Source organism: Typopeltis vanoorti, chromosome 9 (assembly GCF_054136105.1).
Source record: "Typopeltis vanoorti isolate ZY-2024b chromosome 9, IOZ_Tvanoo_1.0, whole genome shotgun sequence".
NCBI classification, from domain to species: Eukaryota; Metazoa; Arthropoda; class Arachnida; order Uropygi; family Thelyphonidae; genus Typopeltis; species Typopeltis vanoorti.
Window position 1 is genome coordinate 144,611,064 of NC_143557.1, and position 25,487 is coordinate 144,636,550.

The window sequence follows — 25,487 nt, forward strand, 5'->3', positions numbered from 1 at the left end:
GTAAAACTGAAAACCTAAACAAGAATCAAGGTCTAACCTTACCAGAAATTTGGAAAGCTTTAATCAGATCATTAAACATCAAAGAAATAAACTTTCATGACAATTACATCATGAACCATAACGAATAAATCACGTTCCCGAGACGCGCGCATTGCCTCGTTCAATACTAATTTTTTTGTATGAATTAGAACCATCGGTTATAACCTAGTCTGTAACCTTCATTTTAGCTTACTAGTTTGTATATCCTGAAGATGCCGATAGAAACATTGGCGAAACATGTAGGACGATAAAATAAATATCAACTTAACTAACATTATAAAAAAAGCATAATAGTTTTTATGTCACGTTTTGAAACGTCCAACAATGTGTTTGCCTTCATGAGCAAAAATTTGTTAAGCCGATAAGCTGAAGGCTTAAAGATAAGCCGAAATTTGAAACGAAATTTGTCAAGTTTTTTATGTCACGTCTTCATTGTTTTGAAACGTCCAACAATGTGTTTGCCTTCATGAGACAACACTTTTATCGTTTCAGGATTACAACAATCAAACTCATTGTCGACCATTAGAACAGTACGTGTTAGGATTCATTACTGAAATTAGCATAACGCGCATGTCATGACTGATTATATACTGAATAATATTTTATTTTCATTTCGTGATGTTGAATAATTAAAGTAAGGTTCATAAAGAACCGGCCAACCAGCGCGGAACTCGAGGGATTTGGCGCCGTAGGCGCCAGAGTCCCCCCCCCCCCCCCCATATGTATATATATACAAATAGAGTAGAATACATTTCGAATAGTTTTCGTAGTTTGTAATAAGTTACTGGTTTTAGTGATAAAGTAAGTTACTTTGTGTATTTATGTGTAACCAAGGGCCGTAGCCACACTGGTTACTAGAGAATTAATTAGTTCGAAACAGTCACTGCGAGTCCAGTGACCGCATCTATGAGGGCTCACCTTACACGGTTTGATTTCATGTCCATGTTAATCTATTAGTCTCCTAAGTGAATGGGGTTCCTCAGTTACCCCTACACCACTTCCGCCCATACGAGCGCAGAAGAGTGTAACTCCATATCACGCACTTCCAACGCCGCTCTGCTGACAGCAGCAACGTTTTTACATCATCATCATCATCATCATACGTATCAAGGATTTAGGCCTAGTATGGCCTGTTCCGGCCTTAGAAGTCGTCGTTGAATCGTTTAAGAGGACGTCCTGGTTTTCTTTTTCCTAATGGCTTGTACTTTAAGGCTTGTTTTGGTAATCTTTCTGTTTTCATTCTTTGAACGTGTTCCATCCATCTATGTTTATATTTTTTAATTTTTTCTATTACCGGTTCTTGGTTTAATTCTTTCATAATTTCTTCGTTTCTTTTGTGATCAAATAGGGTATACTTTGCAGTTTTCCTCATAAACTTCATTTCTGCTGTTGTTAATCTTTGTTTGTCTTTTTGTTTTATTGTCCAGATTTCGCTTCCATACATTAAGACCGGTAGGGCTAATGCATTGTATACTTTTAGCCTGGTTTGTTTTTGAACTAGGTTTGGTTTAAATATAGAGTTAATTACTCCTGTTATTTTTAAATATTTTGCAATTTTTACGTTTATATCTTTTTCATTTTCATAAGTGATCATACATCCTAGGTAGTTAAATGAATTCACCTGTTCTAAGATCTTGTTATTTAATACTATTTTAGTTCTTGCTGGATCTTGTCCTTTAAAGGCCATCCTTTTTGATTTTTCTGTTGATATTATCATACCATAATCTTTGGATATCTTATTTAGATTTAAAATAGCTTTTTGCAAGTTATCTTCAGAATTTGTAATTATTATTTGGTCGTCGGCAAAGAGGAGAGTGTTTAAGTTAACTGTAGGTGAAAGTTTAATTCCTTGATGTAAATTTTTATTCCATTTTATTATTATTTCATTTAAGTAGACATTAAAAAGAGTTGCTGAGAGGGGACATCCCTGTTGAACCACTTGGTTTATCTCTCTTGTATATGATAGCTTGTGATTTAATCTTATTTGTATTTGATTATTTTCATATATACTTGTGACAGCTTTTAGGATATTATTTGGTATTTGTCTTTCTTTTAATATGTTAAATAATATGTTTCTTTTAACTTTGTCAAATGCTTTTTCAAAGTCAATAAATGCAATATGTGTTTCTAAATTATATTCTCTTCTTTTCTCTATTATTAATTTTAGGCAGAAAGCTGGGTCTATATCCTTTTCTAAATCCATTTTGTACCTCTAGAATAAAGTTTTCGGAATATTTCATTAGTTTGTTATTTAAGATTCTGCTGTATATTTTGTAACATGAATTTAGTATACTGATACCTCTATAGTTTTTAGGGTCATCTCTATTACCTTTCTTAAAGAGAGGAATCACAATTGCTTTTTCCATTCTATTGGGGGGATACCAGTTGAGTAAATTTTATTTAAAAATAATAAGAGTCTTCCTTTGAATCTTGTTCCTGCGTATTTATATAGTTCTGAACCTAGCTTATCTTCTCCAGGTGATTTTCCGTTTCTTGTTTCTTTCAGGCTGATTTCGAATTCTTCTTCAGTTATTTCCTTTTCATTTTCGTTAATTGTTTGCCAGTTGTCTTTTTTAAAATATTTGTCTGTCCACAATTCTGTGTAGTAATTTAGAAATTCTTCTAATTTCAATTCAGTGTTAATTTTATGTTTTCTTTGGTATCTGCATTTAGGTGTTTCAAAATCTTATATACATTGGGTCTTATTTTATGCAAATCATGTTCTAAATTAGAAACAAATTTATTCCATGATTCTCAATGTCTTTTTCTGAAATAGAATATAAAGGAATAAGAGCTACGGCTCTTATTCCTTTATATTCTATTTCATCTTCTAATCGTTTACTGCTTAACCATTTGTGATAGGCTTCTTTTTTCTTTTTGATTATTTCTTTGATTGTATCATCCCAGATCTTCAGTTTTTTCCTTTTATTGAATTTTTTGGTCTTTCCTAAGCTTTCATTTGCTGCTGCATTTAGTATCGTTTTTATATTAAGCCATTCTATTTCTATTTCTTCATTTGGTTTTATTTTATCTAGATACTGGTTAATTCTTTGTTCATATAGCCATGTACATTTGTGTCATTCAATACTCTATAAACAAATGTTTCAATTTTTCTTTCTGTTCTTGTTACTTGTAGCCATTTAGGTGGTAATCTTAATTTTATTTTAACAAGGAAGTGGTCACTGCTTATTTGATATCCTCTGTGAACTCTAACATCTAGTGAAAATTTTGATGTCTTTTCATTTAATATGAAGTAATCTAATATTGATTTCCATCCTCTTGCTGCCCAAGTATATTTATGTATGTCTTTATGTTTATAGAAGGAATTCATTATTTTTAGGTTATTATAAACTACGAAGTCAATCAATTTTTTACCATTTCTGTTTAGAGTATGTTCTCCATGTATTCCTATATTTTTATTAATTTTCGTGTTTCCAATTCTTGCATTTAAGTCTCCTGCTAAAATTATGTAATGATTTTAATTTATTTTATTATATATGTTTTGTAGCTGATTATAAAAATCAATATTATCCTGTTCTCTTCCTTCTTCTGGGGCATATAAACCAATTATTGTTAAATAGCCTCTATCTATTTTTATTCTAGCTTATATTATTCTTTCATTCCATAATTTATAATGTGTTAACTGTTTTGAAAGGGAGTTATGAATCCAAATCATGACTCCTGCTTGTGCTCTTTGGTCTCTGTCAACTCCACTGTATATCACATTAAAATTTTCAGTTCTCATAGTTCCTTTTAATTTCTTTTTTGTTTCAGTGATTACTGCTATTTTAAAATTTCTTTCATTTAATAACTGGTCTAATTCTATTTCTTTATATGCTATTCCTCTTGCATTCCAGTTTGCTATGTGTATTATATTTTGTCGTTTCCATTTTCGTTTTCCCTTTTCCATTCCAGGGTCGTTTCCCATAGATTCAATCCGATTATCTTTTTCTGTCAGCTTACAAGTAGGATTATGTTTCTCCATGTCAGGGGACTAGCCTGACGATGGAATAGTTCAGTGGTAGGGCTGCTACCTTAAGGCTTCTAAACTAGCCTTCTTCCGAATTTAAACCCATAGGAGGAATAGGGTATAATGAAGGGGAAAGAGTAGATTATAGAAGAAATATAGTAAGGTTTATAGAGAGGACATAGTTGTAAAGCCAGAAATGAAAAGACCCCATGGCCCTCGAGTACTCTAATAGCAGAAGGGTCATAAAGTAAGAAGAGTTGGCTGATAAGGCCTTATAGGAAAGATTAAAGTAAGTGGGTCTTCCTCAAAGTAGAAGAAGGAGAGGATAGATCCAGCTAGGGGTCCATGGGAGTGCCGCTTCCCTTACAATCAAGATGATTGCCCTTATGGCCCTGTTGGTCCACGAGTCCTTATTCAGTATATTCGGACCACCCCACCATATATATATATACACACACACACACATGGTGGGCTCCCCTATCTGCCACCCAGGGGACGCGCTCTCTAGGGGTTACAGGGTCCCCTGAGAGTTTTTACATCGATGAAATTTATGCAGTTGATTGTCACAGTTGACGTTTGGATTACGAGCAGCTGCTTTTCGTGGCAACGGAGAATGGGCCTCCCTTCACTAGTGTAACTACCGACAAAACAACTTCGCGCACATATCACAGGCTGCTGAAAAACGTTTATTTATTTATTTTTGACGATTTTCAGACTTCAAAAAGACAAGTAAAACAAATAATCATTTTTCTTTAGACGGGGTGGAATGTTTAGTAGTTTATTTTTCATGCTTTTATAATTAAAAAAAATCGTCCATCATTCACGTGCCATATGGTACGTTATTAGACGACATTTGACCACGCGCTTCGCTCGATTACCGCGGTGTAGGATAATTTTTTCCCTCTTTCCAGAATTAAAAGCGGTGTCGAAATTCTCTGGAAATTTTGGAAAGACCGTAAGCGAGCGAAGCTCGTGGACAAATATCATCTACATACCATCACGTTGATCCGTCGGCATTGGTGTCAGTGCCTTTCTCAGCTGAGGAGGCATCCTCATAGTTTCTATTGCGTAACAGATAATTGTTGCCTTCATCTACACTGGTTTCCATAAATTAAGAACAAAGAGAAAAATCACAATAACTCAAAAACCGTATGATGAATTTTTATGCAATTAGGTCAAAGGCAGTATTATTATTATTAGGGGAACTCGTCGAGAGAGGTCATACTACTTGCACCAGCTGTAATATCTGTTCTTGGATTCATACACGCTGCTCGCACACACACACACACACACACACACACACACACACACACACACACACACACACACACACACACACACACATACACAGCATCCAACGGCAAGCTATTCCTGAATTATTCTCTCATAGGAGAATACGATATGAGATGTGAAAGAATAACGCGTAACAAATGGGTACATCAAAACAATGTTCAAAAACAAGAGGTCAAAATGAGATTGTTAAAGTGCCTAAGGAATGGGATCATTCCCGCAGCGCTCACGACGATGTTTCATGTTGTTTATGATGGTGTCCACAAACTCAAGTTGATTGCTTTTTCAAAGCTATCCTAAGTCTATGAAAGTTTGGATTACAAACAGGTTGGAGCAGCAACACGTCTACCTACAGCATTCGAGACATCTTCATTAGGATTAAGAACACAAGACCTGGCTGACCAGTTGAAGATATTTGTCCGTGAGCTCCGCTAGATTACCAAGTTGTAGGATAAATGTTTCTCCTATCGCATCCACATACGAACGAACGTAAAGAGGTTACAGGACCACATCTCTATAAGTTGCGGCATTCATGGTTCAGCTAGGAAGCGCATATATGTCGGTGCGTCCACCCAATGAGATGCCTCCCCAAACTATTGCGCTACCTCCACATTAAATATCCCATTCGCCGATTAGATGATGACTTGTCCCTAATTCGGTTCAGATCAGATCACGCCTGGTATCGCTTTCTAGAGCAAGTCGGGACTCGGCTGTAATTCTAACTCCCATGGGTTTCGGGTGCACTCAACGTGTAGCCTTATCCATTCCAAAAGTTCTCTCCGTTGCATGGGGATAAGGGCACGCAAACGGTCGTCTAGCATACAGACCACCTTCCTGAAGCCTTTCTGCGAACAGTGGAAGCAGATACCAATTTGGGCCAGCACTCCCGCTTCAGATATCAGATATCAGATAATCGAAGTATTGGTCAAGCGCAGCGATTGTATCCTGTAACCTTCCTTCACTTATCTCCGGAATGATGTCGGTGACTGTTGGAATCGGTTCTACAGTCTGTGAACCACGGAACGACTCGCATGCAACCATTTGGCTGACTCTGAACTTCCAATAGCTCACCACCTAAACTCATCTTTAGCAGCTATGCGCAAGAATTTCGAAATGTCCTGTTCTCACTCCAGATGTTTCATGTTGTTTCGTCCAATACAAAATGGAAAACCACTCCAAAACGTCCACTTTTATGCCGTGACTTATTTGCATACGAGGGTGGTCTGAAAAGTTCTCAGCCTTAACCATAGATAGCAACACTATCGACAAGACTTTTTTTTTTAAGTTGGCACTCATACGCATCCATGTGAAACTGCAAGTCATGCTATCAAGCTGTTTGTTTTATACAGCTGTCTGAAGCAAAAGTGTAGTCTGCATCCTTTGAAATGGATAAAGTTGAGTATCGTGTGGTTATAAAATTCTTCGTAAAAGGAGGTTTTACGCCAAAATAAATTCATTCGAAGTTTATTGGCACTCTTCTCCTTAGTTTTCGACAAATCGGCTGCCGAGTTTAAACGTTGCCGTACCAGCCTTCAAGATGATCCACGTGAAGGACGTCCAAAAAGTGTATCAACACTTTTGATTTGTGTTGCTGAGTGAAATTGCTGAGACTATAGGCATTTCAAAAGAACGTGTAGGATATATTTTGAATGAAGAATTGCAAATGAAAAAGCTTTGCGCAAGATGGGTGCCGCACTTGCTCATAGTAGATCAAAAATGCACTCGCATGAAAATCTCTGAACAGTGCTTGGAACTTTTTAACAAAAATAAAACTGACTTTGTGCGTCTATTTTTACTATGGATGAGATTTGGATTCCCCATTATGCACCAGAATCCAAACAGCAGTCAAAACAATGGACAGAAGCCGCTTGTTCAGCACCAAAGAAGACAAAGTTGGCTGCATCAGCAGGAAATGTTATGGCATTGGTGTTTTGGGATGCTAAAGGCATTTTGTTTATTAATTATCTTGAAAAGGGGAAAACATTAACCGGGGAATATTATTCCGATCTTCTAACCAGACTAGACGAAATTTCGTGATAAAAGACCTGGTTTGAATAAGAAAAAAGTCATCGTTTATCAGGACAATGCACCTGCGCACAAAGGTGTTTTGGCAATGGAAAAATTAAGGGATTAAGGAACTATGAATTGTTGGACCATCCAGCCTATTCCCCAGATTTGGCTCCCTCTTACTTCTGTCTCTTCCCAAAACTAAAACTCTTCCTCGCTGGTCAGCGTTTTTCTTCGAATCAAGAGGTGATTGCAGCTGTAGACGGGTATTTTGCAGATCTTACTGAGAACCACTACAGGGACGGGATAATGGCGCTGGAGCATTGTTGGAATGAATGTATTAGTCTTAAGGGAGATTATGTTGAAAAATAATAAACATAATTTTGAAATTAAAATTCGTTGTTTCATTGTTAGGCCAGGACGTTTCAGATCACCCTCGTATACTGCTGACAGCGCCATTCATATGTCTGACGATAATCAGACTCATCGTCACTTTTTTACAAAATATACCTGCTTTTCAGATGTCCTTTCCTTTTTTTCTTATTTTTCTGTTTGTTCCTTAATTTATGGAAATCAGTGTACATTATGAAGATGCTGCTATCAAAAGGCTTATTTGCAACAGTAAATGTGACCCACTTTGTGTACAACTGAGAGTGTTAACAAAAACATGTCTTACACATTTGAGGATTTCTTCTTTAAGGCACACACACACACACACACACACACACACACACACACACACACACACACACACACACACACACACACACACACGTACGCTTTTATAAATATATATATATATATATATATATATATACTCTTGTGTGTGTGTGTATATATATATACAGGGTGTTCGGGATAAATTTGACATATTTATAATTAATTATATTTTTCCGTAAGTTACATGTATTAACACACACTTCTCTTCATTTAAAAGTTTGGACCTTTCTTCATTCATATACAAGATGTCAGAAAGGATGGATAGCTGGAACCCACCTGAATCATGGAAGAGAATAACTTGTATCATGATGATTCGTGCCCGCCATCAAAATAAGGATATTACGACTGCTGCCCAATGCTCCCTGAATACAGTAAAAACAATCAGGCATGAACTAGAGACTTGCAATGGTGACTACGAGGATGTAGCAAGAAGAAAGATCCCTAGCAGACGATCTGATTGAGTTCGTACAGCAGAATTCCTCGCAAATCTGCAGGAACAGGTGTTGAAGAACCCTGGCATTGGAATTCGGGCTTTGTTCGTGGAGTTGCTAACTGTAGTCAAGCCCTGGATAACAAGGGTAGCCAATGGTAGGCCGTATGTATGGCAGCAGGATTCGGCCCCTTGCCACACCTCTGGGAAAAGTCAAAAATGGTTGTCTGAAAATTTCTACGACTTCACCAGTCCAAATGTTTGGCCTCCAAACTCCCCAGACCTTAACCCCATGGATTATTTTGTATGGGGCGCAGTTGAAAAAGACACCAATCGCACTTCCAGTAATACAAAAGCCCAGTTAATGGATAAAATTAAAACAGTTTTTGCGGCCCTTCCCAGGGAGACTGTAGCATCAGCTTGTTCGAGGTTCCGAAGCAGAATTGAAGCTGTGATCGATGCTAATGGTGGTTATTTTGAGTAAATCTTGTTGATAGTATTGTAATTAACTCTGCGTGTAATGTTTTTTTGTCAATTCATTAAATTTAATAGATACAAAGAAGATTTTCTTTTTCCTTACGAAACTGTCAAATTTATCCCGAACACCCTGTATATATATATATATATATATAAAATAAAAAAATTAATTGGATAAAGTACAGATGATATTATGTTTCTCGCAAAAATAAACAGTTTTCGTCAACACGTTTGAAAATTAAAAAAAAAAAAAAAAGAAATCAAATTCAGATATTTCAGTATTAATCTTGGAGCATGAAGATGAACGTCCAAATCCAGTGTTCTCCGGTTCAAATCTGGAAATGAAAGGAAAAGTCGGAATTTGCGTTTATATGTAGCAAGTTCCTGAAGTGCGTTACTAATCGACCCTTCGCAGTCCGTGAGAAAAACTGCTCACATTTTCCCTAAAAAATTTAGTTCTTTGACTAGAAAAAGCAAACTAGAAAAAATTCACTCCTTTTGGGTGATGATAATTTGTTGTTTTGTTTTTCAGATTAAGACTCTTTATTTCTACATCATAATCAAATTCCTGCCATGTATCCACAAGGGGTGTACAGGATATGATAGTGCTACATGAAAAAGTTACACTATTACTAATTTCCAATCAGTAATTTTTCTCAGAATTTTCTCTGTTATCTGTCAAGACTCCAACATTACCAGATCTTATATTTCTATCGTCTAAGGCACTTTGTACCGTATCAATCTACCTATATCTTGGTCTTCCTCTGGGTCTTTTCCCTTCTAACCTGGCAAAGAACACTTGTTTTGCTAATCTATCCTCTCCCATTCTGTTTAAGTGACCATACCACCTGATTAGTTCTGCTAATGCATTCCTGGATGCTGACAATGTCAAGTTCTTTCCTAATATCCTCGTATTTAATATGACATTGCTATTAATGCCATTTGTTCGGTCCCTTGTACAGGCCTCTCATATCTGCGGTCTCTAGTCTTTGGTCAAGTGTTTTACTTCTGACCCAGCTCTCAGATCCATAAGTTAAAACTGGTTTGAACACTGTCTTGTACACAGCTAATTTAGTGTTTTAAATAAATAAAGTTTTCTTTGAGGTCGGGGAGATGTGAGCTCCTCAAAGAGAAGATCGCATCTCCTTGACGGAGGATTTCGCCAGTTTACACTGAATGCGGAAATGTCAGTGAGTGACAGCTTGCATCGCGATAACATTTATCAATGCTCTTCCATACGTGAGGCTGCACTTGTCAAAATATGGTTAATTAATTGCTTAATTAACCATATTTTGACAAGTGATTAATGCCTGTATTGAGTAGATGAAAGCAGGGTCTTCACTTAGGGTGGATAGTTCTGTGGAATTCTCCCCAGACGACATAAAAGACAGCAATTTGCAAAAAACGTGATTGATTTCAAAAATGATAAAAACAAAATCTTTTTTTGCCATCGAACGCCGGAAGGTTCAAAGAAATGCTTTCTGCCACGGTATTAGCACTGACGCTACAAATGACGTCATCCTGTGGGCAAAAAAACCAGTTGAGCGATATTCTCTGAATTGCCGCTCAGAAATTGTATTGATTGCTATCATTTAAGCAGATGCTACGGTAGTACTGCATGAGTCGACTTGCATTATATTAATTTCGTAATTTAAAGATGACGTAATTTGCCACTTTAAACGTAAATAAAGAATTTGCATTGGTTTTTAACAAAATTCATTTTTTCGCAAACTGCGCTGATTAACTTCATTTCGCGCGCATGTCACGATGACGTCAACTTTTAATGAAATTCTTGAAACTCTTTATTAAAGTGTGTTCAAATGTGCTCAGCTATCTGAAGTTTGTTTAATCACCACGTGATCATTTACAATTTGGCAAGACGCGTTGCCGAAATGGTAACTGCATTTTGCAGCTCAACCAAATATGCGATGAATTCAGTGGGTTGTTGCGGAAACGGGTCTAATAAAAAAAAAAAAGAACAAAAAAGAGATGGATAAACTTAGATTCAATTTCTGCGATGATGAATAAAGTCACGGATGCCATTACAAAAGCTTTTTTATCGTTCTATTATTAGCTTCTCCTATCATTTCCATGCTTTTCTTCTCCAACTAAAATGGCGAATTTTAAGGAGCAAAAAATCTTCATCAAATTTTGCTTCAACATCAAAAAAAGAAAACAAAAACTGCTGCAAAAATCCATCAAATACCTAAAAAAAGTGTTTGGAAGTCACCAAATTCATCGCGGAAAAAATGTGCCCACCCACGTCACTCGCTTTTCTACAGGTCCTGGCTTGCAAAAACACGACAGTCATTCTCCATCCCTTCTTTTCGTCAACTCGCCCCCCTGAGACTTTTCCCTTTTTCCCCACGATGGCTGAAAGAGCGTTTTGAAGAGACGCATGCAGAATCGCAGGGTGCTCAATACAGTCACACAAGAGGACTTCCAGGGATGAATGGAGACGCAACATAAATCAACAGCAAAACAAAATCAGCAAAGCAAAGCATAACAGTGGAAAATTTTATATCACTAAAAATACTCCCACAAATTCAGGTCTCTATGTGAAACCCAATGAAGGCAATTAATAACCATTATGTACTACCACCGCAAGGGGACTACTTCGAAGGAGACGGCGGAAACTAGGAGTAAGGGTATTTTTGTTTTTCTTTATGGTCAAATTTCCCGAAATTGGGATAACACACATCGCATTATAAGGAAAGAGAGGAATGAACATAAGTCACAATACACTTTTAAGAAAACCTTTTAAACATCAAAAGTTTTAGTAGCCAGTAAGAAATGAACCCCCCCCCCCCGAAAATGTTAAAAAGATAAGAAAAGATTTCAATTTCTACCAAAACGAACTGAATTTACAGTATATTTAGGACGCTTGTTTGAATTAGCAAACGGAGCTCACTGTGACCGTTCACATTTGGTGACTGCGATGACCGCCGGGTTACGCAGAAATAAATATTGAATTAGGAACAGATCGATCGAAAATTGAAAGCTCCTCCGTCAGCGATCCCGCAGACGTTTGTCTCCGAATACTCGGGAGAGAGAGAGAGAGAGTGAGAGAGAGTAGTGATTCTAGGATAACCTTCGGTATAAATTAAGCGGATAATAAATGCAACATCATTTCAAAGCCGAATACAGCAACTATGAAAGTTTCGTGCGAAAATTGACCACAGAGCTACGGCAATGCACCGCCACCATGCTACGGGCAGCCCTATGTGTGTTCAGCCATCTCAGCGTAAGCACCAAAATAACCTTCCGTATTTCGTGTGTATTTGCTGAGATGAGACTTTTGTTCCAAGGGTGTTCTTGCTTCCTTTTAATTTCGGTGTGTTCTTTTGGCATAACGTGCAAAACAAACAGTAAAAGTCCTCTTTTCCTCTCAGTTCGCTTAAATTGCGGGGGGGGGGGGGCGCAAAGGGACAAAACGTCCCTGCTTGGACTCGTTTTAGTCAAAACAATTTAATAACATCTTGGATTTACGATGCTTCCAATTCTGGCTTCAATCACATAATTTTATTGGAAAAATATGGAGGAAAATAACACGCACACACACACACTCGCTCATTCGAACTGATATTTATTACCCGTGGACTGGCTGGATAGAACTGAAATAAATTTGAGTGTTCAGAATGTCAATGAAAGTGGGATCATTTCAATTTTCATTTATTTTTCGTTCGGACTAGTTTGTAAGCAGTAAATAAAATAAAATAATAATAATAATAAATATGTTTCGAGCCAAATTGTTACACATGCTAAAAGCAGATCAACGTGATGAAAGGCGCGTTTCCCCCCCCCCCCCCAATACTCACTACTGATCCGGTTTTTATAGAAATAACCTTTCTCTATCGAATGCTTTGAACTCTACCATCGCGTGGCATCGCAAGTGTTCTCACAAAAATAATGGGGACATCGAAAATTCATTACAAATGCCTTCGATGTAAATAAGGCTGACCCTGCTTGGTCGAAGGCAATCATTTTCGTTGTTAAACTAGACGTACGATGAACGTTTTTCTATTCTATTGGACAAGAGATTTGAAATTGTAATTTTTCTTCCTTTTTCACTCCAACTGACCCTTTTATTAGCGCTAATACGAAGAAGAGAATTCCCACTTCGCCAATATCGTGTAATGCAAAAAGAGGTTCAGAGTTGCTGCAGTAGCGAATGCTGTTCATTGCACCATTAGCCAATAAAAGTTCTCTTTATGACGTCGGTCGCCGAAGTGCCCCCCCCCACCCCACAGTCGAGGGAAGTTGTTCTGGTTCAAAATAACACATTAAGTTGAGCTTGGCGGATATAATGACGCGCAGTTATGGGGGCTTCTCCGTCATGTTCTTAGCGCTTAACATGCAGCGAGTTTTACATTTCACCACTGCACATCCGCAGCAGTTTATTCAATAGAGAAAATGTCCCTTCTTCTCTCTCTCTCTCTCTATGAGAGGAAGTATCGTAGGATGCATGGAAGGAGGGGAAAAGGACCCGCTTAAATTCGGATTAATTGCAAACAGGAAAGTGTGGTGGCAGCGTAAGTGAACGAAGGATGCCACGAACTACCACTTACCAGTGTTAAACTATTCGGCACAGCATGCACGGGGATGTACAACAGCACTGTTAAAACTTCTGGCGAGCTTTACAAAAGGTTATTCGCCACACCAATCGTGGTGTTTGTCTGAACGATGATATCGACAATCCCTACGGCATAACCGAAAGGATAAAGTCCCTGGCCGGAATGAAGATAAAGCGACTATAATGATGATTTCATTAAGAGCGACGTCTGAGGTTGCGCAAACTTTCTCCACGGCTTCAAGAAGGCCAAGCCTTCTTGAAGCCGTGGAGAAAGTTTGCGGAAACCCTCAGGCAGAAAAGCACGCAGCGTTTTACGCGAGATCCATGAAGCAACCTGAAAGTTCACTAAATGGAAACACCACCAGATCCCAAATACTTCAAGGTCTGTGAAAGATTAAAAAAAAAACGCACAAAACTTATTCAAAGAGAACTTTACCATTTTAAATCAATTAGTCCATCGGAATCGAAAGTATCGACACCTCCTCTACCAAGGACGTTGATTTAACTTAGCTTAGATGGCCTTCGTACGGAATTTCTCCTGAACCACAAGTGGCTTGCACAATACAGCTAATATTCTGAAGACACCGAAACAATTTAAGAATACAAAAATCTACAGGGGGGGGGGAGACACTTCGGCGACCGACTTCATAAAGAGAACTTTTATTGGCTAATGGCGCAATGAACAGCATTCGCTACTGCAGCAACTCTGAACCTCTTTTTGCATTACACGATATTGGCGAAGTGGGAATTCTCTTCTTCGTATTAGCGCTAATAAAAGGGTCAGTTGGAGTGAAAAAGGAAGAAAAATATTACAATTTCAAATCGCTTGTCCGATAGAATAGAAAAACATTTAACGTATGTCTAGTTTAACAACGAAAATGATTGCCTTCGACCAAGCAGGGTCAGCCTTTCTTTACATCGAAGACATTTGTAATGAATTTTCGATGCCTCCATTACTTTTGTGAGAACTCACAAAAATAATGGAGGCATCGAAAGAAGATCAAGAAGATACAATAACACAATGATAATACCAGAGGAGTGCAACCACGGTTACACAATGTCTAAACATAATATCCTTATGACGGGACAGGGCATAATTCTGGAATTCCTTAAATGATGCCATAAAAATAAATTATATTTTACACATAATCAATCGAAATGCTTCCCCTATCTAATTCACCACATTATCGCAGATCAAATACCTCTGCAACAAGTAGGTTTTAAGCTCAACCGTAGCTGATGTGATCAGCTCATATCTTTGACATCATTCATACAAGCAGGAATTTAAAAAAAACAACAACTAAAAACATCTGCAGTAAATCATCGATCTCAGAGCGGCTTATGACACCGTACGGAGGGAGGGTCTAATATATAAACTTATTAACGCCATCCCTTACCTAACTGCAATCCGCCTAGTAAACAATCTGCTGAGCAATACATAGCTTCGAGTGCAAAGAAATTATTAAACAGAAAAAAGTCTGTCCCAGGGGTCAGTGCTCGCCCCTCTCCTTTTTATATTTCAGACCTCTCTGATACGCAAGCCACAAAACTGTCATCGCTCTTGCTACCAGACGTTGTCTATTTAAAAGTATGGAAGACAATCTGATCTACGGACTGCACGGAACTGCTTTAAGAAATGGAGACTGTGCTCAATTCCAACTGAGATCACCTTAAATAATTAAGGAAACATTATGACATAAGAAGTTTCCCAAGTATTGAGGTGTCACACGGGACCGTACGCTGGAACACCGGGAGAACTCAGCGGCTGAAACCAACACTCTCAACAAGATCAAACAAAAACTTTGTGGATCCTCTGCTACCATCTCACGTTCATCACTTCTAGGTGGGGTATTCTCTGTTGCCGAATGTGGGTCACCTATTTGGCTCAGCAACGCCACTCTTCTTAACACCTGCGGCTGACATCTGGTGCAACGAAATCAACAAACACTTGTTGCCTCCCTGCCTCGAGCAACATCCTGTCTCCACATCTTCGAAGAGCTGAAGCTCTCCTTCTAGAGTACAAGAAGATTCGTGATAATCCTCTTGTGACTACACACAGGGATGGACATCGAGAGTAAGTTGATTAAAATGTAGAAGACCACCAACGTGTGAAGTAGAAAATTCAATCACAAAAGTTTCATCTCCAGAGAAGAATAAGATGGCGGGTTACAAACGCTGACGGTCCTGAACTACAAATGTGGTTTCGAGGTGTAGGTGAGCAATCTTCTGTTCCTGAACTTCCCTGTAAGACTTGAGTGAGCCTGAATAGAATTCGTACGAACCACGGAATGTGTGCAGACTTCTTAAAGTGGAGAAAACGCCTTTCTCCCCAATGTGACTGCGGTGCTCCTAAACAAACCATTCGTCACATCATCGCTGAATGCAGCTCGCGTGCTACTCCAAGTGACGGGTCGATTTTCTCCAAGCTTCACCGTCGGCACTAAGCTGGATCACAAACTTAGGCTGCTTAGATGCATATTTGGGAATATTTGTAAAGTATTTTTCGGATCTAATTTTCTGTACTAAAGTATCTCAGTGGTCCTTTGAACTTTTTGTGGAAGGTAGACAGGGCATGCAGACAGGGAGTGTGGCTCTTGCGCGACGCTACCGAGCAGCAGTAGTATGCACACCACAAACATGCGCTTGAAAAAGCTTGACATGAAAATAAACAATAACAAATGCAAAGAGTAAAATAACTCACTTTGGACAAAGGGGCCGACCTTGCACACGAGCTCTCCCAGCACGTAATAATTAGTGAGGGAGTCGACGAGATGAACCCACATGCAGCAAACGCAAATCGTGATGTCGGCGAAGGCCAAATTCGCCACGTAAAAGTTCGTGGTGGTCCTCATGGATCGAACGAAAGCCACGGTCAGAATCACGGTGATGTTGCCGACGAGGGCGATCGCCATCATCATCACACAGAAAGCGATCTTGAAGTAATCGCCAACGAGAAAGGGTCGGAACACCTCCGTTGACCCTCGGTACGCGTAATGAGAAGCATTCAGGACCGGACAAGACGTGTCGTTCATCTCCGTGAGGGACGGATTAAAGTCCTTCCCGCGTCACCTATCGGCGAAGACGACTTCTTTGATCGCCGTCGAAGATTAAATTCCCGAAGCACTTTTCGGATGGCGTGTCGTGCCAAGCGGTCCCGTCCCGCGACATCTCTTCTCCTCTCGGCGGAAGAGGGTGCACTCGTTTTATCTATCAATTCTCGCGCAGTCGCGTTCATTGTAGCCACGGACGAACAGCGTTCTGTGTTATCAACGAGATGCGCCGATTCCCTTCTGGGCTGCTCACTCGAGCGTCGCTACGGCGAAGGAGGAGGACGTGCTCGTGGTAAACATAGTTGGAAAAGGGTTGAGTGGTGAACAATTTCCTTCGTGATCACAGTTGAAGAGAAATTGCGTTTTTGATTTTTTTCGGTCGTCAAAGGGGTGATCGAGCGAAGATCGTTCACGTATTGAATACAAACAACTTTAGTAATCCATTACGAAATCGTTTTTCTAAATCTTATTAAAAAGGAATGTCCTATCTTGCGAAAGGTTGTTTACGAGGACGGTTTGTGTTAAGGAGAGTGCTTTTCCCACAGCCCTTGGTCAAAATGGCCTTTTCTGTTTATTTATTTGTTTACGAGCAGGCAAACGGATAAACGGAATGAAGCGACGACCAGAGCCTGCCAAACATCTCGTGCGCTTGGCACCGTCTGGTTGAAAGAAGTGAGAAATGAAATTTTTAGCTGCACTGTCTGTCTGTCTGTCGAGAAGGTCGCGTCTTTCCACGCTGGAGTCTCACACTTCTCCAGTTGGACTCTCTCCAAGCGCAGTCGGCGTCACTTCACTCGCCGGGTGATCCAGAAGCCGCCTAATTAATTGACCTTTCCGTCTGATCCATTGTTCGAGGCAGATCCTCGCAACAGCTTCGCTGCTGCATTCTTGAATGGAAGTCAAAGCTCTTCTCGTGCAACTGAGCTGCACCAATGAGAAGGCTCGGTTAACAACGAAGACGCTTCACACTCCGTACTTCTGGTCTTTCTCCAAGACGACCGTTTCGTATCCTCGGTCTGTTCATTTCCAGGCCATTTCTCTCACTACTAGTGTTACGCTTCTGCCTGCTCGTTATTATTTTTATTATTATTATTATTTTAGCTGGCGAGCATTCTTCTACCTTGCCGTACATCTCTAACCTCTCTTTCCGTTTCCTTTGTAGCAGATGTACGAATGACCTGCTGTCCAAAAGAGGCTGTTTTGTGTTACGAACTCCTTGGCGAAGAATAAATCGTCCGGTATGGATCCAACACGTCCAATAAACATTAATTGAGTAATATACTCATACTTACACGCGTTTAAGGGTTTCGACCTGCCAAGATTGGCTTATTTGACCGAACTTTAAGTGATTAATTTGTTCACTGTTTTTGTATGTAAGGTGCGTGCATTCTTCTGATGGGTTTCTGGGAAATCCTTTCACCGCCACACGAGACCTGCTAACTCATATTCAGTTAAAACAAGCCCTTCGGAATGTTCTTTACTTCCTAAACTATCCCTAGGTCTTTCCGAAGCAACGCCAGCACCAACTGAGCTAAGAGAAGGCTCGTATTGGTGTGGTTCAAGAAACATGATACAAATCTCGATAGACAGTGAAAATATGCACATAACAAAAAAAAAAAAAAAAATCATTGGTTCTGAGGGCAGGCCTATAAGAGGAACGGTAAAGAATTCGCGCTCTGAAATCTATGAAAATAGGAAGAAAAAAATCGACACAATATTTTCAATTGGTCGAATTTTTATTTTTTATTTATTTTATTATTATTTTTTTTTTTTTACTGTCATGATCCTTTTCGAATTTTGAAACAAATGGGAAAACTTACTGATTTCGGATGAAGCACAAAAGGTATTTTGAATTAATGGGAGGCTGCAAACTGCAAAACTGAAAAGAGAAAACGAATTTCTCCCTTCACATTTTATTCACTCACTCGTTTGAAATTTGATTTCTAAAAGCTCAAATGACGTCTCAACGCCCCTCAGTTTCGACGAATATCTTTGTCAGTTTCGCAGCTACGGAGCTACCAGCAAAATATTTTATCCTGCAGTTGCAGCCGTCACAAGTGCTTTGATTTCAAAGTGTTTCGTTTGCCACATCACTCATTTTGGGTTTTGTCGTTAAATGGACACTTCACGGTATTCGCGGAGAAGCAACTGAGCTTCGTTGCTGCCCGCGAACCCCTAAAGCGACCCAAACAAATGTGCGGACAACAACTGTCTCTTCTCCACACACGTCTCTGCAAATGGCACTGCTGTGAGGCTTATCTGCGTGATGGGGGGAGGCACAAAGAGAAGAAAAAATTATTACATAAGCACTTTAAGAAAATGCTTGTCCATAAATCAAAGATCGCTCTTGGGGATGCGATTAAGGGAATTCACGTAAATTTTTCCCTAACAGAACGGCCTCACTTCACCAAACGAATGAATTTTATGTATAAAATCAATAAAATTGAAATAATAATAATGAAAGAAAATGCTATTCGGCTTGTTCTGACAATATGTACTGGGCAGCATTTGTAGGGCAGCTAATGCCCTACAAACTCTTGCATGAGAAACCCACAGAATGAAACATCAAAAGGCAGCTTTTTTCACCAGTTACCAATTTCTTCTTCTTTTTTTTTAACATCATCAGGATGTCTTTTTTTTTTTTTCTAACAATATTAGTTCGCAGTTCATCACCAATGTCCGCGCGGTTAGCCCAGTAGCTTTGCGCTTCGCAATCATATGCCTGGGGAAGGAGTGTCCTAGGTTCGATTCCCGTCGGAGACGTGAGGAGCTGAAGGATCTTCCTCAGCCATAGCCAAGTTAGCCGGTCTTGGGCGCGGGCAGTAGGGTTTTTTTCGCCAGTTTATCTGGTGTTTTTCATCCCGCAAGCAGGCAAACCGGCCCCGTGAACACACACGGATACAGCCAAAAATACCTTCAGGGAGTGACCATTCTATCCTCGTATTTCGGTTACGAAATCCGAGCATGCTTGGAAGGTTGTGGGCCTTAAAGACCTGTTAAAGCCGAGATAGAGGGGATAATTCATCACCAATGCTCTGATTGTGTCACACACACACACACACACACACACAAAATCGGTGATGAACTGGGACTAACGTCGTTAAAAAAATCCTGATGATGAAAGAAAAAAAAAAGAAGAAAACAGGTAGCTGGTGAAAAAGCTGTCGTTGGATGATTCATCTCTGAGTTTCTCATGCAAGAGTTGCAGGGCATTAGCTCTTACAGGTCTGCTTATTTTCTTCGTATCCATTCTCTGGACGTGTCGTTCGGTACGCAAGGGAAATATCACCGAAAACAATGTTTCGTTTGTGTGGTGCAAAGCTCGTCGTCACTGGACAGCACAATGTTCGAATGCCGTGGAACGGAGGGCCGAATTCTGAAATCGGAGAGGCATGTTTAGGCTGGTAGTGCTTAAAAAAATAAATAAAAACTTGTACTCATTTACATTCGATACAGTTTGTGGAAAATCTTCTGTTTGTGAGGACTACGCTCACCAACAATTTTTTTTTTTTTTAATTTCTGAAATGGTTTTCCGCGCATTTTCTCGCTAACACTGGAAAGTGTAATCTGCGTTGATCGATTTCCGCCTCTGATGTCATTTCTGTCGCACTTTCTCGAGGCATGTCACCGAGAGGGTTTTCTTGATAACGTAACAACGGCTTCCGCAAGTTGTTTCCGTTGCCATGGCACTGGCATTTGCATAACGGGTGGGTTTAAGTAAACGGTGCGAGTAAAGATCATCGTTTCCATGAAAACCTTTCACGAAACTGTTTTCATAGAAGCGAAATGAACTTCCGTGCTCACAGTGCGATCAAATCCCCGCTGGGTTTGTTCGCCTTTCATTCGAGTATTGGGGAAGCCCTCTTAAGGGACGATTCATAATCCAAATATTACTCTTTTTCTGCGACTGGTTCCACAATACCCTCGCGGTGCCGTTAAAAATTGTTGCCAAGAGCGGATTTTTTTTTTTTACCTTTCTTCGTAATTCGAGAGCGTGCATATCTTTAATAAAGAAGAGCGGGATTTACATGCACGAGGATTTACATGTTCTCTGCTCATCGCAAAAACATCTGCTGTATTATTGCTTTCATTCATCCGCTCTTAAATAAAAAACAAACGCGTTGCCAGGTTAAAAAAACCGTAAAAAGTCCATGAAAGATAAACTTGACTGCATCTAAAGAATGCTATCGAACTATTAAAAAGGGATTTAACTACTCGGTTCCAAAACCTAATTAATGCTATGCTACCTTTTCAGTACATATTAGCATGTCTCGTGTGATTTTATTATGTTATTATATTACAATAATATATAATGTGTATACTATATGAATGTACATGTGTGTGTGTGTATAATGAATATGCATTACATAACGTTTTGTGACTTTATGCATATCGTAACCTGGACGAGCTGTTGCTCTTACGTTACACATCAGATCGTTCAAACTTTTGCGTTATAATACGAAGCTTAAAATAAAAAATATCTAAAAAAAAAAGTGGGAAGCTTTCTTCAAAATCAGATGGAATGCAACAAACCCTCAATACCTCGTTTGATGACTACGAGAATTTAACTAAGATGAGCTCCGATGAATATTTGAAGCATTAAATGAATGTAGAATAGATTGGCTGAGTTCTGTTCATAAATTAGTGCGTATCTTCGGTGCGATTCGCAGAAATGAACAACAGACTTACCTCGAATCAAAATTCGAGGTAAGTCTGAGCAAAAGAGATCGTGGCGGATTTCAAACGAGAGTGTCAGTTAGTGACAAAGATAAGAATCGACCACTCCTAAAGGGATTCGGGATGACTGGAAAAGAATTACTAAGTTGATTTAATGTCGCGCCTCGTTCCTTACAGTGTCTGAAGTGTATTTGCTTTAACTGCGCTTTCTCTGATACAACAGAAGCAGAGAAGTTTCAAGGGGTTCACCGTGTACTGAATATTCTTGATTTAGGGGATCTTTTTCACTTCTTCTAACCTAGAAAAGTCTCCAGCATACAGTTTTTGCTCAGGACTACGGTCTTGTTCAAAAAAAATAAATAAAAAAATAAAAAAATCAGCAGATTCCTTCTGTACGCAACGGCAGAATAAAAAAAACGCGTTTTTTTTTTTTTATTTTCCCTCAAAAAGTTATCAGTATCAGTTGGAAGTGACATCACTAAAAGATATCCGCCAAAGATGAGCTCGCTCATCTCCACTAGCCTGAACAGACATCTTCTGGAGGAAAGGGGGAAGAATAGGGGGTGCTGGGGTTAGGATGTGGGATGGGGATCATTGCAGCGAAGGCCTCTGTCACCCTCTTGACGACCTTTTCACTTCCACCACCTAATGCTATTTTTTTCCCCCATCCCAACAATTTCGGACATATAAGTGAGAGATATAGTCACATGGTCTAACATCAAAAACACTTTTTGATGATAAAATACTTAACATATAAAATAAAACTAATAATAATAAAATAAAAAAACGTGGTTTTTATTTTTTTTCCTCCCAAAGTTATCAGTATCAGTTGGAGGAAACATCACTAAAAGATATCCGCAAATAATGAGCTCGCTCATCTCCACTAGCTTGAGCAGACATCTTCTGGAAGAGAGGGGATGAGGGGGGGAGTATTGCAGGGAAGACCTCTGTCAACCTCTTGCCCACCCTTTCACTTCCACCAACTAATACTATTTTTTCCCCTCCAAAGCTATCAGTATCAGTTGGAGGTGACATCACTAAAAGATATCCGCAAATGATAAGCTCCCTCATCTCCATTAGCCTGAGCAGACATCTTCTGGAGGAGAGTGTGGAGAATAGAGGGATGATGGGTTAAGGGGGTGGGGGAGCATTGCAGTGAAGACCTCTGTCACCCTCTTGACGACCTTTTCACTTCCACCACCTAATGCTATTTTTTTTCCCATCCCAACAATTTCGGACATATGAGTTCGAGAAAGAGTCACGTGGTCTAACATCAAAAACATTTTTTGAGGATAAAATACTTAACATAATAAGGACAAATAATATAGAATACCCTTCGAGCCACAGAGATAAGATTTGCCCTATGATGTCTCAAAGCAAGATAATCTCACATAAATATCATATCCAACAGCATGTAGAAACATGTCCGTGATTAATCATCTGTGCGAAAGTTTCATTTTGGAAGGAATGGTCAGGGTTAGGGGTCAGGTAAACAGTACTATATGGAACAACAAACGAGTCAAGTGTCTTTGCAGTTATGGCAATTCATTCATCCTGTGCAGCTATTGTATTGTGTTCTGGTATTTTGTATCCCGGAAAGTAAAGTAAAATAATGGGTGAGCCAAAAAAGTCATTGAAATTTTCTTTCTTCAGGAAAACAGCACGAGACAAAACTCTTCACATAGCTCTAAAAGGATGGAAAATGATTATTATTTTAGAAGACACGTACATTGTGATGTATTGATCCAGGACCACTTGGGAAAAGTTATGCAGGAAGTGCTCTGATATCCTCGGCTACTTGCAAAGAAGAGTTGACTACGAAATGGACATCGGTCAGTGTTATATTCTGAAATGCTAAGATGGGGAACTAATACTTGATGATACAGGAGCTGATGGAAGTAAAGTTTTTTCTATTAGTTGTGAAGAAGCTGAGAGATTTTCACCAAAAATGTATGACACTGATAATCATTTACTATTTTTGGAAACTGAATTACCATCTATTCGTATCATGGGGAAAATTATCGCTATTCATTTAAATTCATCAATGGTAAAATGAGACTTTCAAGATTTTATCCAATTCGATAAAGATTCTTTATTTTGGAACATTTACAAACATTTTATGAAAACTGTTTGTGTATATTTGGTGACAAAAGAATACACAGAATGTTTATGGAAGCATGGTGTCATTTCCAGACTGACAACACAATATCAAATGTATGGAAAGTGTGGTTACCATGGTATCTGATTTAAAAACTCTTTTGCATGACCAGCTATTTTGATGTAATGTAACCAAGTAACATTGAGTAACAAAAAATTTTATTCATTGAACTCTCTGGAAAATATTGAGTCTAAACTAAATATTGTGAAATATTTTTAGGTAATTGCATGTTTCGAATTTTTCTCTGTGAATATACTTGTAAATAGTATTTCAGCAAAATAAAATGTGCATTTGTAAACTTAAATGAACAAAGATGTGTGTTTTTGTTGTTGCGTTTTTCCAAAGTGAATTTTTACTCAGTTATTCTGATTAGAACTTGATATTAAATTCACAACTTTATACCTCAATGCAATTCTTTTTAATAATTATAAAAAAATCACAACTGTGAAATTAATGCCAGGAATTGGAAAAAACGTGTTGAAAACTGATATCCATGTATTGATTATTTTAGAAATTGTCTAATGCTACCTATTGACATTATTTGAGTTATCTGAACACAATTCGTTCACATAATAGAAAATCCGAACTGTTAGAATTTGGTTGTTTTACAGAGACATACCTGATAATTAACCCAAAATGTGACTTTAACTCTTAAAGTTTGGTATAGAAAAATGTTTGTACTCTCCAGATAACACATATACAAATTTTACCTTTCCCTACACAAAGTAAGATAAAAACACACCAACAGTATATCCAACAGTATGTGAAAGCATATCGTTGAGTCATCTGTGCAAAAGGTTCATTTTTGAAGGAACGGTCAGGGTAGGGCATATAGTAAGGGTAAACATTACTATAAAAAAAAACCATAGAGTCAAGTGAGTTTGGACTTAAGGTAATCGATCATCCACTGCAGCTGCTGTTTTGTGTTGTGGTGTTTTGTTTCGTAATGTAAAAATAATGGGTGAGCCACAAAATTCTTTGCAAGTTTCTTTGTGAAAAGTTCTAATTATTCAGAATTTTGTAACAGAACATTAACACAAAATATAAGATCAGAGCTAATAATCAGTGAAATAATAATAATAATAATAATAATAATAATAATAATAATAATAATAATAATAATAATAATAATAAATAACTATTTATTTGTGGTGCCATATGAAGTAACCAAAGAAGAAGAATGAAGGAAAACGATTATGAAAAATCGACAGTGGGTGAAAAAAAATATGAATTTTCGGTTATCATTTCTATGATTGATTGTCAATTTCTTTTCAATAAGACATCAAATTTATTTCCTGAACAAATTTGTATTTCTGATGGAATTATTGTAAGATATACATTGACAAAATCACCTTGTACTTGGAAAGAATTACCTGAAAGAGTTAAAAAACAGAATTCTTGGGTAATAAAATATAACCATCAGCTGAAGTGGGAAATTGGTTCACTATCTCTGGACAAACTAAGAAATTGGATGATAGAATCAACATGCAAATATCGAATATTACTCACCAAAGGAAGAGAAAAATCAAAAACATTAACGAAGTTAATAGGGAGGCCTGTTCTTGATTTAAATGAAATTTGATGCCCAAAACGTGATAACATAACGTGTACTTTTAAATGCTTTTGGTAACATAACGAAAGATTCTGAGCTCTTAATAATTCTCAGAAGTATATGTATTGGTTTCAAAAAAATAAATATGCAACCCATAATTTTACTACAGTAATAAATTTCCAACGATCACCAAATTAAAAAGTAACTTTCAGATGAGAGTCACATTGTCAAAAACCACATGATGGCAATTCGACAAGCATGGGAAGAACTTTTGATGTATTTTTCAATTTATTTATTTTCTGTATTGTTAGATTCAGTAAATACAATTTGTAAATAATATTTCACTCAAATAAAATTTGTCAATTTAAATGAACAATTGGCTGTTGTTGATGTGTTATACAAATTTAAGTAAGACCATAACATTTTTTCCCTTGTGAAATTTCATGCCACAAAGTAGCCAGAGACTTTTATTTTGACTCAGTGAATTAAAAGTCTTATTTGTTCATGCAAGCCCTCAAATATTTCATGAAACTGTCAACTCTTG

General features: G+C 38.3%; 1 protein-coding gene across 3 annotated transcripts in view; it reads right to left on the minus strand.

Moving 5' to 3' along the window:
• Positions 1–16,839, minus strand: part of LOC150103654 (QRFP-like peptide receptor) — an 88,993-nt gene extending 72,154 nt beyond the window's left edge. For all 3 annotated transcript variants that reach the window (XM_090397807.1, XM_090397806.1, XM_090397805.1), the window contains exon 1: positions 16,208–16,839. In XM_090397807.1, the coding sequence (XP_090253933.1) occupies positions 16,208–16,538 (331 nt within the window). In that variant the 5' untranslated portion in view covers positions 16,539–16,839. The remainder of the gene's footprint in view (positions 1–16,207) is intronic.
• Between the last annotated feature and the right edge of the window lie 8,648 nt (positions 16,840–25,487).